Below are 16,865 nucleotides of genomic sequence, written 5' to 3'. Positions count from 1 at the left end.
GATAACTCGAAATCTCTAATTGAGGGAAAAACAACTTCATCCATTGCACCATATCCTTTGATGATCGTAGCATAAGTTGACTATTTGATACAAGAACTTATTTATTACTCCGATCCTATCATGTTAGCCAGCAAATAGCTGTTGATGCATTATATATTAATTGCAATTATTTGCAAATGCATAGTAAAAATTAGGGCAATTTCCAATTATATAAAGGATATATGACAAGATAATTTTATTGCATGTGAATCGTGTCTATATGGACAACACAACAAACTCACATTCAATCAAATTTCAATGGACGCGGCAACAGAAAAGACATTCAATTATAGGAGGAGAAATCTATTCATTTACAGGTCAATTACAATTAAAATATTATATAATCAGGAATTAAATCATCATAGTACATAACTAGGATAAGGCTTTAAATGAAACATCATTTACATGTTAGAACCGAGGATGGATCTCAATGGCATGACGGATGATTGAGCATCCATTGACCCTAACGTAACATAGATATATATTTATGGGAAAAAGGACAAATATACTTCTGAATCATCGTAAATGATATGCAGATACCCTCCGTCATACTTTTGGAACATTGGTGCCCCTGTCATCCAAAAATTAGAGCATATATGCCCTTCACTCTAACGGAAGACTAAATAGGGACACGTGGTGCAATCTTATCCGTCGATCTAATATTTAATAAATAACGAGTCTATACATAAGATTATGACATATGTATGTCCGTTAGTATAAAGGGTATATATGCTCTAGTTCTTGGACAGCAGGGGCACCAATATCCCAAAAGTATGACGGAGGGTATCTACATACCATTTACGATAGTTCGGAGGTATATTTGTCCTTTTTTCCTATATTTATATAGAAATTTCTTTATAATGTCGTTACTAAAATGAGCTTGGCCTGCGTAATCAATATTCAATTCAATAAAATATATACCTTATTGAACTAAAAAAATTAAAATGGAATAATAAATTAATGTTTGACTAGCCAATACAACTTGAACTCCAATTGCTAATTGGACCGGCCACTTTGACAAGATGGTCAATTGCTTGTTGCAGGTTGAAACCATTAGAATTTGATACAGCTGTCTCTCATCGAGAGTAATTTTTAGATATTGATTATTATTTATAAGATTTGTATACACATTACTTTTTCCAAATGTCACTTATGAAATTACAGTGTTTGGTATGTATTGTTCGAATCATTTAATAGCATTAGAGAGTCCCACTTTATGTTATGTGAACGTATTTGATTTGATACAATATTTTAAAAATAAAGAATCTTTTGAAATTCATGGCATTAAATATATTTATGATATATATGTATCTATATATTCAAAGTAAATTAAGATGTTCACAGTTAAGTTATTTTTTAATATAGAAAATGATTGCTCTCTAGAAAACATGAATTAACTGATCAATTTATTGGTAATTCTTAATTTGTCGCTAAATAGGTCCTAGCTAGTTAGATTTTCATTTAATCCGTCGCGGATCTACAATTAAATAAAATTAGCATGAATTTATTTTTTATTTTGTGACTAATTACTTGTTTTCTTGTACTTGGTTTTTCTTAAACAAACTAAAAAAATAATAGCATGATACTAGAATGGATAGAGTATAAATAATTGTGCCTTCTTAAGTTGGAGACAAATATGATCAGGTTAAAGATTACAGTTTGTTGAGTTAGTCATTTTAATTATAATTGACACCCATTGCATTCAAATGATCTGACCATGAAATGATATTCTTTTCAAAACTCAAGAGATTTTTGGAACAAATTTAATTTTGAAGATTTCAACTTGTCAAATTGTTTGACCTAATGAACGTTATATTGACCACATAAATGTGAACTTATCTGCTAATTATACTTTGAGTGGAGACACAACAAGGATATTTACATAAAGATGTTTTTGAAAAGTGTCAAAAAAATAAGTTTATAAAAACGATGGTGTGTTAATTAGTTTTTTTTTTGTGTTTAAGTTATATATAGTATTAATATAAAAAAATAATTACATTGTCAGAATCATCATAAAAAGATAGTCGTAAATAATTAAACTTATATATTAACACCATGTTATTTTCTTAGTTGAAAAAAAAATTAAAATCTAGAAGAATGTGTCATATTTACGATTCAATAAATACTTATAAATCCTTGTTTATTTTACTTCTTAATTTATTTGTAGATGTCTTTTTCAATCAGTTTTTTTTCACATGCCACTTTTTCAACTTCATAGGATGTATACTGAACATAAATATAAAAGTGTGCTTACTATCAATAATTGTGAGAATTCGAGTCCGACAGGTAAATGGTATATTTTAAAAATCCAATGTACCAATAGAGTATAGCCCTAAAAACATGCATCAAAATAGATGGTTCGTTCAGTATCAGATGAACTGCGAAATCTCTTAACATGCCTGAAATAAAAGTTACGGGGTTCGCGAAACCTATTTTCAATTGTGTTACACTTTGCCTAACTTTAGGCAAACCATGCCCATAAACTAAGATGCAATTATTGCAAGTGTGTCTTCACAAAATGAGTTGATTCAATATATGGCTTAGGTTATAAAAGTAATGAATTATAGCTTGTTCCCTCAATTACAAATTGAATGACATTTTTTAATAACGATGTCAAGAAGATTATGTCCACTTTTTGAATTTGGAATATCTCATTATTTTATACACGCAATCTGCCCCACATTTCAATAACTCCAAAAACAAATAGACTATCAAAAAAAATAATATATCCACATAAACTTTAATCCAATTGACAAACGGAAGGGACGTTCACAGATTTCACAGTTCGCCTAACATTAAACAAATAAGTAATCGGTTTGGTGCATGTTTTTAGGGACATGTCTTTCTGATCGGAAAAAAAATATGCCTGTTAGTGAACACTTATAATATCACATTAGTTAAGTCAGAGGCAAAGCCAGAATTTGGATTCTAAATTTTAAAAAAGAACAACCATCTTAACCTAAAGTAACAACCATCAAATTTAGAACATTTTTATTATAATCTTCAATATTGGACTAAGTGAGGTTAAAATTATTAAATTCACCAATAATATTTTGACATCTAAAAAAAATATTTTACTAGTTTTACTATCACCTTGAACCATTACTGCCCGTCTGCCACCAAAAGTTATTGAAAAGCAAACAATAATTATTTTAATATAATAAATTATCAATATGTGGGATAACCCTATAATCAAAGATTAAAATCAAATTTTGAATAGATAATCCATGTAAAAGCAAACAAATAAGAAAAAAAAATGAGAAGGAGACAAGAATACATACCGGAGGCAAGATTTTGGACAATAACAATTAGATCAACAATAAGAAATTGGGTTAAACTTTTTTGAATGTCTGATTAGAAATCAATAGTCAGGTGTTGTATTAAAGTACAACACAAATACTTTTTTCCCATTTTTTTTACATTTATAGATTTTTTAAAATTTTTTTTTATATAAACCCACGTACGTATGAAATTATCCCAAAAATAAATTATGGATACTGAATTTCGAACCCACGTCCAATGGGGACCGAACGATTTTACTGAGTGTGCAAACACCACTAGACCAATCATTTCATTATGCCTGTGGGTTCGCACGAATTTTCTATATACATTTTATTTCATATTTTTTATACAAATATAGAGTCTACAGAAAAGCCAATGGGTTCAGTCGAATCCCTTTCCAATACAGTAGCTCCGCCCCTGAGTTAAGTTATGTCATTAATATACAATTGAGATGATAATATTTGAATAGATTTATAAAACAGGAAGTATTTCAAGCAAAATGAAATGGAAATAATAACTATATTTTTATAGTTTAAAAAAATGAAGGGTCAATAACATATTAAAAGTATCTTAACTTTTTGAGTTTTTTTTATTAGAACTATCAAGTGTTTATTTTCTATCTAAACGATTACCAACTATATTATTTAAGAAAATTTCTTTTTCTACCTGGAAAATCATCATTGTTCAAGTAGAAAAAATGAACAACGGACAGTTAAAGACTTGAAATTTGTTTCGATAGATATTTGGTGATAGTTCATGTTAATAATTTGCACACCTAATACTATCATCTCTTGAAATCTCTATCTTTTGAATCAAAATTTTAAAAATTGAAATACTTTAGGTGTGTTGTTAACATTTCACTTTGTTTTAAAATACTTCCAAGTGTTTATGATTATTCCTTTTGTTCATTTCAAATTTTGCACGCATCATAAGAAATACTAATGAGTAATATGAGTTTTTATAACCGCAATATCCATATCAATTGATGTATAGTTTTAGGTCTTTTGAAAAATGATTTGAGTAATAAATAGTTGATGTTAAGGATGAAATATGAAAAAAAGCAATATATCCATTTTTTTTATCAAACGAAACAAGTAAAAGTGAACCGATGGAGTCTCTTTCAAGAGTAGCAAGTTGCTGAATGGCAATAGAATGTTTTGTCAGAGACACAGCATGGATTGGGATAGTTAAGCTACAGTTGGATGGTCAATCCAAACTCTGTTGAAAACGACTTACCCTTATATACATTATCTACTATTATTTGTGACCTTTTCTAATGCCTAATAAGAGACCACTATTATTAAATTTGATAATATATGGATGTCATTTTCATTAAAAGAAAAAAAGAAGACAAGTATCTATTGAGAAACTTAAGGAGAGAGGAGTGGAAGAAGAAGTAGCATGTTATGGACCATTTGGGATCACAATCAAGAACTAAATTTCCTTTCAATTATTCAGTCCTAAGGTCTACTTAGAAAGATATGTCACTAGAGTCGGAATTTTAACATTACGTGTTTTGAATGTACCTTCAAATTCATAGCTCATTTTACTGATAAGGTTCATAATTAAATATTTATATATTAATACAAATACATCGTCTAAGTAAAAGTTGATATCAGATGATCTCATTCGTCACCTATCCTTTTTTTTTCGTATTTATTTTTTCTATATAAAAAGTGAGTTCAATTCACCTAGTTTGTAGACTATAGCATGTGCATTTTTAATGTCTAGCGTAATAGGTCACAGAAGAAATGAGATCCGACCATAAATTTACAACCCCCACCCTATCTGATAATATCCACAATTTAGGGGTCACATAAAAAAGTAAATGAAAATTCCATAACTTTATCCAACAAGTATACTAAGTGATGACATAATGATGATAACATTGCATTTATATCACAAGGATAGTTGTTACAAATTAAGCACAAGAAGTAAAAGTTGGTGATGACATAAAACCATAAACCTCAAAAAGGATACAAAACAAAACAAAACAAATCAAAACAAAAATATTTGATAGCAGAGTTGTTCAGATCGTAAACACCTGGTCCGAGTCATTAACGACCCTATTCTTTTTTCATGTCCAAGTAAGGCAAGTGGTGTCAAAATCCTAAGTAATTTCCTAAATTGGGTTATATTTGACAATATATTGTCATGATTGAGCATTCTTTTCAAAGAGGGACAGCCTATTATCACCAAGCCTTGTCTTATAAGCTGATATCTTGTATTCAGACCATGTGAATTCATTGTAGAGAATTTGCTCATTAGGATCCTCCATTAGACATGATAAAGGTGCTATCTTTTCACTCAATGGTGGCCCTCCAAAGTAAACCATTGACACCCTGGCTTTCAAACTATCTGCGACCACTCTGTGCCTCACACTCATAAACCTTCCGTTACTCATTGCCTGCCATCCACAACCACAAAACGTTACACTATTAGTACGTATATACAATCGAGTTATCTACATATGTATATGTTATTGTACGTAACTTAACCTGACGTAGTAAAGTACAAACTAAAAGGAATCAAGAAATATAAATAAGATGCATTTTCTAGTTAGTTAATTTTTTCAACAATTCTAAACTAAAAGGAATGAACTACTAAGTGGGAATCCAGATTCACGTAGTCAATCAATTGAGCTACTAAGATTAATTCTTCGTAATTAATTACCTGCAATGAGTCACCAACATTGATGAAAAAAGAGTAGGGATCAGGTGGGACTGAGATCCATGTCCCATCTTTCAGAGAGATTTGGAGGCCACTTGTGTTATTAGATCTTCCAACTGATATTACTTGTGGGTCTGTGTGTTCACCAAAACCAATCAAATTTCTACCACTCAATGCTTGAAGCAACTCTGGACATGGTGGATAGTGATTTAGCCTAAAACATGAGTCACTTTTTTCATCACTTAGCATCCTACTTAGTATATTCTTTGGTTCTATATTCAACCCTTCTGCTATCATTTCTAGCACCATACATCCCATATTTCTTACTGCACTTATATACTCTTTCACAAGTCCCCTGCATAAAAAAAAACAATTAATTAATAGCAAAATATTAGAGTATATCTTTTGTCTGACGACTTTAAAAGATATTTACACAATCAGATCATTATGACATCAATAGTGTTAAAGTCAAGAGCACAAGGGGTTCTTTTTTTCTTATGTATCTATGCAACATGTTAAATCATCTTGATTTTTTCGTATATTTACTTTTTTATATTTTAAATTTATTTTAGTGAAAATTCTGACGGAGTAAGGGAGGTGCAAGGGACTCATGGCCAGAAAATTATATTATATGACAAATGTCAACTTTCATTGGCATCCACATATATTTACTTTTTAGTGAAAATTCTGACTAGAAGAAAGGAAGATAACATTGGAACAAAAATTGTTAGTACTTACCAAAAGAGAAGGGAATTTCCAGGAATAGTGATGGATTTGTTGTGATTGAGTTCAGGATTAGTTGTGAAGAGTAAATATTCAACCCAACCAACATCACCATTAGAGCCAATTCTTTTGTTACCATAGCCAAAAGGGTTAGCAGGGCCAACTTTGTCTTTCTCAATTTGGGACAAGTTGAAGAAGTTGATAGATTCATTTTCTAATTTGGTAATTGTCTCAATAGGGACACCATGATTCACCACCTTAAAGAAACCAAATTCTTGACAAGCTTTTATAATAAGGTTGTTGGCTTCAGGGTCTAATAAGTCTATTACTGGAATAATACCAGTGTAAACATGATCACTAGTAGTGTTGTTATGTTTGCATGTTTTAATGTGTGAAAAATTTTCTATAAGTGGTTGAGACAAAACAACCATAGTTGATTGTGAAGAAAGCTAAGAAGATTTTTGGTTGGATATGATGAATTTTGAGTAATGGTATGGTAGGGATTGGTGGAGTATAAATAAGGCTAGCTAATGCATGAGAACAGAGTTATTTGAAACTATGTAGGAGATGACATATGGCTTAGTTTATACTCTCGTTGTCCTAATTTATGTAGTACTTTTCTTTTTTTGAGAGTCAAATAATTTAAGTTTGATCGGAAATTTACGCGTGGAATTTTCAATTTTTTTGAAATGAAAGTTATATATTTATAAATTACGTAAAAAGTAACGTAAGTCACAATAATTGACAATTCAAAAGATTTAAAAGATATATGAAAAATCTACGATCAAAGATAAATTTGTTTGAATATCGAAATCCAAAAAATGCCAAATAAATTGAAATGGAGGGAGTATATATAGATTATTTACTTGGATACTTTCTCTATTGAGGGTGGACTTTAAATTACTATATACTTTCTCTGTCTCAATTTATGTGAGTTAGTTTGACTTGACACGAATTTTTAAGAAAAAAAAAAGAAAGACTTTTAAAATCTATGGTCTAAAATAAGTCATTAAAATATACATTTTAAAGTTCAATTGTTACTAAAAATAGAATTATGACATTCTTTTTTAAACTAACTAAAAAGAAAAGTGATCATATAAACTAAGACAAAAAAAATATTATCTATTTATCACTTTTCTATTACTTTTATTTGTGTTTCATCACATGTGTCTTAATTTGACCACAAATTTTACTTTGACTTAATGTGGAAATTAGAATTTCCATTAAAGTAAAATATGAAAGAAGTAGAATATATAAATAGTGCTAAAGGACTTTCACATATACATTGAATCATTAAAAAATTGACCTATAATTTTTTCGGCGAAAGAAGGGTGTTAATTGATTCTCCTTGGACAAAGATAGTTATTTTTGAATCTTAAGCTAAATGATTTTTTATAAGTATTAAGAAGAAAAAGTAAGATAGATAAAGTGAAGTAGAAAAAAATATATGTATATTTTAAAGAATTTATAAGTGAAATATGAGTGGTATCCATAAAGAAAATTGAAAATGGAAGAAAGAAAAGCAAAAGGTTATTGAATTATGTCACACCCGACTATAAAAAAATTCAATTAAAGAATATTGCTATTTTATTGCTCGTTTTATCATGGGTAGTTTTTATTTTATTCTTTAGAAAGAATTACTTAAAAAATTATTTAAATATAAAATTATTATAATAATTTTTTGAAAATTGAATTAGAAGTGACTATAAAGAAATTCAATTAAAGAATATTGCTACTTTTAGTGTCCGTTGGTTTCATTTTGTTATATATTTTTTAATCCAAAAAATTATTTAATAATAAAATTATTATATTTTTTCAAAGTTAAACTAGAAGTTGATTCTGAATTTTTTTGAAATTTGAAAATTTTCAAAAAATTATTTTCATTTCATATTATTCACAAAAAGTTTAAATTATCTCCAAGTTTTACTCATATCCAATTACAACTCTAATTTTCAAAAAAATTATTTTAATTCCATATTACTCACAAAAATTTAAAATTAACTCCAAATTTTATTCATATTCAATCTCAAACTCCAATTTCAAATGTCATTTTCAACTTGTTAACAAATATATGTTGTTAAAAAAATGTATTTTTTATTTTATGTCTATACATCGAATAATTTAATCGTTCAAAAGTAAGATTCTTCCTAAATACCAAAGTATTATATGAAGTATGAAAAAAGTACAGTAGGAAACAAAATATACTAAAGCTTAATGTTCTTGTTGACGTGTCATCGATACAAAAGGACAGAGCTGACTTTATTTATTTATCAACATCGCAAACTTAAAATAGCACTAAAAATATTCTTTGTTGGGTAGAGCTTCTATATGACTTGTCAATTTAATCGAATATATAAAAAGGTAATTTAAATGAACGAATGAAAATCAATCATGCCCCAAGTTTATTTCACAACTCTGATACTCTTTTTAACTTTTACTTATAAATATTAATTAAAATAATAATAGTTGGTTTGATCGATAAACTATGTGAAAAGATACACTTTTCCCCTTTCGGTTCAAAGCTATTGTTTGAAAAAAAAAATCTTGTTGATTGAGAATAAATTAATCAGGCAGGATACGGTGAAACAAGCAAATCAATTATAAATATTTTTGATATAGTTAAACAAGAAAAATAATGATGTAGTACAAAGACTACAACTACATGTTATAGCCAAAACATATATAATATGAAATTTCTGATGTGAAGTAGAAGTATTGTAAAATGTTAAGTGTAGACTATAGACTATAGTATAGAGTACTGATGTAATGTCTAGTTATGTTAGTCTTAATTGGTTATCGATTTCTCCAATACTAAAAACCAAAATCGAATCGATAACTCAATAATTCTTTTCAATAAAATCACTAAAAACATATTAACCCAATAACTGAAATAGCAATAATCTAATTATATTTTCTTCGATTCGATTTTTGCACAACCGAAAGTAATTCAAATGAAAAGTTTAAGTTGAGTTCAAGAAGAAGGTTGAAATAGTTTGATTCCCATCTCTGTTTCCAATAACGAATCCCTAGAAAAACAATGTGTTATCCTTTCATACCAATAGAACAATGTCCTAGCACTAGAACAATATTGGAAAATGAATCTTAGTATCAATTTTAAAGTATACTCTAATAAAACCGATTCTTTATTTATTTAATGTAATCATTCAGTGTATTAAGTCAGATTCACAAAAGCATCAAGGATTTGAATCCCAATATGCTCATGACTAATAATATATTTTTTCATTTTTGAACTCCTAATTCGATATTTCTAAAAATATATGTCTCAAATTACTTGTTAATATACAAAAATTAAGATAGAATTAGTTAAAAGTTTTCCATTTTGACCCTTAAATTAATTATTTGAAAGTAAAATTATATTGTAAATTAAAGTTTCAAAAAAGTTTTTTCATTGTTACTCTTAGTATTGATGGAAAGCTACATAAATAGTGTGTATAAAAAGGATAAATTAGTAAAAATATTCTTGGGACGACTTTATTAGAAATGCTTTTAATGAGATCTCGTATTTGATATATTTGATTCTCAATTAGTAGAGATAAAAATATTAAGTGATTTTTTTCTATATATATTCAATATCGGTGAACACATTTATTCGATATCTCAAAAATCAATCAAAATACATATAAGTTGATTGAAACATTGCGATCATATAAAAAAATGATACGTGAAACAAAGAAAGGGTCCCTTGTTTGAGGCTTGGCAAAAGTCCACAAGACTTGACATTGGGCGATAACACCCCCCATGCTGCATTGTAATAATTAAGCCAATGAAACATCAATTCTCAAATATTTATTATCATATATATATATATATAATATTGTACTTTACTCGCACTACTGGGACTAGAAACAAATATATGTATGTCATTCCAACTGATCGACTTGTTGTTAAAGTTACGATAACTCTCTATCCATCTGGAAAAACACTTCCAAAGTTAGGAGGAGATCATACATCGTCAAAAAATTACATTGTATATATAAGATTCTTAACTTCTTCATATGTTTATTTATGCATCGATCCGACCATATATATGAGCCTTCATGATCGCCCACTGACCTTGTCTAGATAAGTGAAAACTTATACCATTAGTTAATGAAAACATATACTTCCTTTGTTTAAAAAAAAATGGCCTAGTTTAATTTGGAGCGGAGTTTAACAAAAGAAAGAAAACTTTTTAATCTTGTGGGTCTAAATTAAAGTTATGTCAAATATATCAAAATGCCCTTTAATTTTGTGGCTTTAAATATCTCATGTAGAAAGTTATAATTAAAGTATTGCCAAAAAAAGAAGAAGATCATTTTTTTTTAAACAAATTAAAAAGAAAACTAGGTCATTAGAGAGAAAGTATATATTTGAACAAATCTTTGAATGACTCCAAAGTTTATCTCATCTGATCATGTCTGAGCTGCTATGAATTTTGGAGAAATATATATATATTATCTCCTCGTAGGTAGACAATTGCAAGGTAGTCACATGAAAATAAGTGTATAATTGATACTAAATGGAAGTAGAATATATATATATATATATAGATTATCAGATTCTTTTGACCCACACATGTAGGCCAGTAGCAACACGTGATTATATATAGGACATGGCAGTACTATTGGTAAGTAGCGCAAGACTCAACTTTTTGAAATATAATTCAACTTGCAATATTTTAATTTGCTTCCATGTCACTTACAAATAATCCATGGTATCGTGTCGAAATCCTAGAATCCCAGGTGTTCTTGGAGGCATATTTCCTCTGTTCTAATTTTTGTGACTTATTTTCCTTTTTAATCAGTATAAAAAAATACACATTTCTATATTAAGTAACAATTTATCTATAAAATATATATTTTATCCTTAATGAAATGATTTACAGCCATACAAATTTCCATCATTCATTTTGGACCATAAATTTTAAAAGTCTTCCTTTCTTTCTTAAACTCCGTGCCGAGTCAAACTACCTCACATAAAATGGAACAAAGGGAATAATTTTTTTATTGTTTATATCATTACTCGTGTTTGATACCTGCATTGAAGTTTAAATCTGAATTTGTATTAAAAAAATCTCACATTAGAGATAAAACACTAATCAGAAGCGGAGCTAAATCATTAGCTAGCTAGGGGCTCAGACGAACACAATTGCCATCGCTAGACCTTGCATTTATTAAAAAATCATTAAATATGTAGATTTTTGTTATTTGATTTTTCATCCGGTGTCTAATACATACAGTAGAGTCCGAATAAATTTTGATTCACGCTGAAAAGTTTCATATTAGAGGGAGGAGTAAAACGTTCTCTAACAAGGGGGATTTCGTACCTATGGAACTAGAATTCGAGACCTTTAGTTAAGAATAAAATAATACTTACCAGTACTCCACCATAACTCTTGTAGTAAACCTAGTAACTAAGACGGATTATCTAGAACTAAGACGTAATCCATTAAAATTCTGACTTCACCTTTATTTCCTAACAAATGTAAAAATAAATAAAAAAATAGACTAAACTATTTTGTTTGTTCCCAAAAATCTACGAGTACGTAATTCAATGTATGTATGAAGTCCCAATAAATATGGAAAATTAATTATAATACTACTACTACTAGACTAGAATGAGAAGAAGAAGAAGAAGAAGAAAAGCCCCCCCTCATTTTTCACATGCAACCAATAAGGGTAAAAAGGCTTAACCCCGAAGCCCATCACATGCCACTCTTCCTCCCATTGGCCAATTCTTTTATTAGCCTCTTGTCTTTCCACCTTTCCAATGCCAACGCACATGCCCTCTTTCTCTCTCTCTCTAGTCTAACTCAAGTGTTGGAAAATAGGAAACTCGACCAAATACTCCCCCACTCCATCTTCTTCTGTTTTTTCTAAGCCCCAATTATTTATGTGATATTCATAGAATATCGAGGTACGATAATCAATTTTTAAATATATCTTGATAGTTTAATATTTTAAGTTGTGATTTATAATATCTTTTACGTAATTTTAGAGTAATATAAGTTACTTTCTCTATTCCAATTTATGTATCAATTCTAGAATTTGGAGAATCATTCAAACTTTTTATGTCTTTTAAATATTTAAGTTTCTAATTGTTATAATTTATAGTAGTATTTTTTTATGTCATTTCAAATAATATATGTTGTTATTTTCTTTGTCTCAATTAATGTGACAACAATAAAATTTTAAAAAAGAATCATTTTTTTTTATATATTTTTAAATTGATAATTTTGTAATTTATAGTACTCATACTTTTTGCACCCCCACCTGACCCTTACATTGAAGCATGCATTTGACAGCACACCAACTGCGGCCTATAAGTAACGAGAAAATATATGAATTCGGAAAAGGGTCAAAATTACCCTCAAACTATTCGAAATAGAGCAAATATACCCTCCGCTTCATTTTTAGCTCAAAAATACCCTTGCCGTTAACATAAGAGACCACAAATACCCTCCAACTTAACAGCCCCGTTAACCTCATGACATAGCATCTGATGTGGAAAAAATAAGCCAAATGGTTCAACACGTAAGCGTCCTACGTGGAATAAAGAGCCACATGACTGCCACCTAAGCTACCCATGTCCATTAACCCTTTACCCACCCCACTAAATGGACCGACCCGTTCACATTCATAGTCTTCATCATCTCCAAAACTAAACGCAGATGCATCTGCTGCAACGACTTTAATAATAGCAGCTCTCTCAACTGTTTCACTCTTGATCTCGCTTGCACCATTTTTGGGGTCGCTGTTTCTAAGAGAAAGTTGTTCAGCATTATGAGTTAGATTGGCAATCTGCTCCTTTTGGCAGCCATAATCAACACTTGCAGCAACCAGAATCTCTATTCTTTAACCTTTAATTGGGAACGGGTCGGTCTATTTAGTGGGATGGGTAAAGGGTTAATGGGCATGGGTAGCTTAGGTGGCAGTAGTGTGGATCTTTAGGTGTTGAGCCATGTGGCTTATTTTTTCCACATCAGATGCCACGTCATGAGGTTAACGGAGTTGTTAAGTTGGAGGGTATTTGTGGTCTCTTATGCAGCAAGGGTATTTTTGAACCAAAATGAAATGAAGGGTATATTTGCTCTATTTTAAATTGTTTGAGGATAGTTTTGACCCTTTTCCGATATGAATATGATTTATCGTTAAGTGGGTGTTTTAATTCAATAAATATGAAGAAAATATTTTACTGGAACATGCTTTTTATGGGAAAGTAAGTGATTTTCTCATATACTCCATCGGTCTCTAATTACTAGTCCACTTTTGGATTCACACACCTATTAAGAAAACAATTATTAACATAGTAAGTTTATCATTTTATCCCTATTAATTATGAAGTGGATAAATTAAAAAACATAAGATTTTTAAAAAGTTCAACCTTTTCAAAGTAATTAATTGAGGATATAATAGATAAAAAAAAATTCTTTTCTTGATTAGTCAAAATGAACAAGTAATTAGAGACAACTAAAAAAGGAAAAATAGTGATCAAATAATTAAGGACATAGGGAGTATAGTATTTATTGGTGAGTGGAAAGTTCAATCTTCATAGGCGCACAACTAAGCATTTTGGACATGAATTGGGTAATATTTGAAAAATCAGCAACATTTGAAATTGAGTTGAAAATAATATATATTTAAAAAATAAAATTATATTTTGACAAAATATTTCACTTTTTAAAAATAAATTAAAATTTTATAGAGAAAGTAAATTTATAAACCTTCGAAATAATATTTGGGTTGTGAAAATCAAAGGGAACGATGACCTTGGCCTGTACGCAATCTGAAATCAAGTAAATTTATTTTTTGTCTCATAATCCTCCGTTGTTATACATATCATGATATGTAATACACTAACACTAGTAATCTTCCTCAAACGAAAGGGGAGGTAGAATAAAACATGGATTAGAGAAAGAAATATGGGTTAAATTGTTAAGACTTGAAAGCACCTAAAATAAGTCGATTCAGGTAAGTAACTACACGTTTTTCTTTTCTTCTTCAACATAAGTGGGAGTACATAGGTAAAAGCTCAGATGCATTTCTATTCGGCTATGAGTTAAGGGGTAAGTGATTGAGCAATGGGCTCGTATTGGACTTCTGTTAAAGTTTGGGCCATCTAAAGGGCTAATTTGCCTAGGCCCATTTAGGAATTTTCATTTGAGGAACTTCGTGTTGAACAACACATGCTTTATGAATTATTCCGAGTTTTAATTACAATTGATAGTTTTAAAAATGGAAAAATTACCAAATACACATTTTATTTTTATCATAATCTCTAAAATTCCATACCATTTCAAAAATAAATAAATCAAAAATCCCCTCTCGGATACATCACTTTCCTCTCGCTGATACATTCCTATCCCTCTGGGATATATCTCTCCCCTCTCGGATACATTCCTTCCCTCTCGGATACATTCCTTCTCTCTCGGATTCATCCCTCCCCTGTGTATCTAGATCCTATCCCCTTTCTGATACATTTTTCCCCTTTGAATACATCCCCTCACTTATGTATCTGGATGTCCTATCCCCCTCTATGATACAACTCTCCCTTCTCGGATACATCTCTCGCCTATGATCCGGATGTCTATTGATATATCCTGAAGTTCAATTATGTATTCAAAAGTCCAGTGATGTATTCAAAATTCATAAATTTTAAGGGATTTTTATAATTTGGAAAAGAGTAGGGAAATAATATACTTAGCTCCTAACACTATGGGATTTATGTAAATTATACTTTAAAAATTGTTATCGTATTCGGATAAAAATGATTGAATTTTTGTATATATCATGGCTTATTATATGAGGAACTTACATAAAATCCATTAGTTGAGGAGTTAATTACTTAGATATACTCTAGTTTGCAATATTACGTATCTTATTAGATTTTGGTGCCTCTAGATACATTACATGTATATCTCGAATACATAGGGTCAAATTTATGTGTAATTTGTGTTATACACATTGTATCCAAGTGGATTCACATGTAAATGAGATACGTAGCAAATCTCACTCGCCTCCCTTGCCTCTCTCCCATCTCGCTCGCCACTCTCCCATGTATCTAGTATCTTAGGTACATGTGAATCACTCCAGATATATTCTAATACATGTATCTAATGTGATTTGCATGTGTTTAGGATACATACAAATCTCGCTCGCCTTCCTTCTTGATTCCGCTCGTCTCTTTCCCTATTTTCGTGTATATGATAGCAAAAATACATGTATCTATACGTAAGACTCTTAATTAATAATAAGATACGTAATATTTTGAAAATATATGTAATAATAGTATATATAGGGGCAGACCTAGAGGTTGCCGATGATGCTCACTTGAACCCCCTCGGCAAAAAAATACGTTGGATATTTAAGGTATTTTAAAGAATTTTTATGTTTATATATTAATTTTGAACCTACTAAATGTAAGATTAGACGTTGACTTAGTGGTTGAGAGGTTCAAGACTCACCTTGAGATTCCAAGATCAAATTTAGGCACTACCCTTTTTTCTCCGAACCCCCTTAATGGAAATCCTGAATCTGTCACTAAGTATATATGGTAGTGAAATATGTCTAATTATATAGTTTTTCCTTTTTATATATCATGACGTGTATGTTTTCAATCGTGATCCATGTTATATGCTTAAAAGTCTTCTACATGAATTTTGCAAGCGTATAACTTGATAAGGAAAGCTATCGAATTGTAAGGTGACTTTGTGGAAAGAAGATGTTAGATTTATTTTCAAGTTTTTTTCATGAATATAATGGTTAATATAACCTATGTGGAAATGCTTAAATTCGCTTAAATTGTTATTTGATATTTGTTATTTTTTTAATTTATTTTTTTGTAATTTGAACATGATGTATCTAATCATGAATATAGTGTTTAATTCATCGGTGACCCTCTAAAGTTGTCATGTTTCACTTAGGAGTTCGGAGCCAAAATGACAAAAAAATTGAGTGGAGTTTCCAGAAGGAGAACAAAAAATAAGATTGAAATCAAAAGGGCAACATTTAAACGGAAGGTGGGTGCCATGAAATTTCTTGGAGTAAGGTGTGGGGCCCATGCGCTTGTAAGGCACAAAACGACAGCGTATTTGTAAGTCGCCTAGCGCCCTGTAAGGCGAAAAATTTAGTCACTTTGAGAAGTAGTTCAGT

The 16,865-nt window shown here is 29.9% G+C and overlaps 1 protein-coding gene across 1 annotated transcript; it reads right to left on the bottom strand.

Moving 5' to 3' along the window:
- Positions 1 to 5,204: 5,204 nt before the first annotated feature.
- LOC125847976 (gibberellin 2-beta-dioxygenase) lies at positions 5,205 to 7,196 on the bottom strand. The gene is made up of 3 exons (XM_049527747.1): positions 6,730 to 7,196; positions 5,995 to 6,346; positions 5,205 to 5,728 (listed from the first exon to the last, which is right to left on the bottom strand). Exons 1-3 carry the CDS (start codon positions 7,143 to 7,145, stop codon positions 5,474 to 5,476), a joined length of 1,023 nt encoding a protein of 340 aa, XP_049383704.1. The 5' UTR covers positions 7,146 to 7,196; the 3' UTR covers positions 5,205 to 5,473.
- Positions 7,197 to 16,865: the final 9,669 nt, after the last annotated feature.

The sequence above is a fragment of the Solanum stenotomum genome, chromosome 12, assembly GCF_019186545.1.
Source record: "Solanum stenotomum isolate F172 chromosome 12, ASM1918654v1, whole genome shotgun sequence".
NCBI classification, from domain to species: domain Eukaryota; kingdom Viridiplantae; phylum Streptophyta; class Magnoliopsida; order Solanales; family Solanaceae; genus Solanum; species Solanum stenotomum.
This window is presented reverse-complemented; position numbering and strand designations above follow the sequence as displayed.

Coding starts and splice junctions, on each gene's coding strand:
- LOC125847976 (XM_049527747.1), bottom strand. CDS start 7,145: ATGGTTGTTTTGTCTCAACCACTTATAGAAAATTTTTCACACATTAAA. Junction 6,347..6,729: donor GGAAATTCCCTTCTCTTTTG/GTAAGTACTAAC, acceptor TTTTTTATGCAG/GGGACTTGTGAAAGAGTATA. Junction 5,729..5,994: donor ATGTTGGTGACTCATTGCAG/GTAATTAATTAC, acceptor TGTGGATGGCAG/GCAATGAGTAACGGAAGGTT.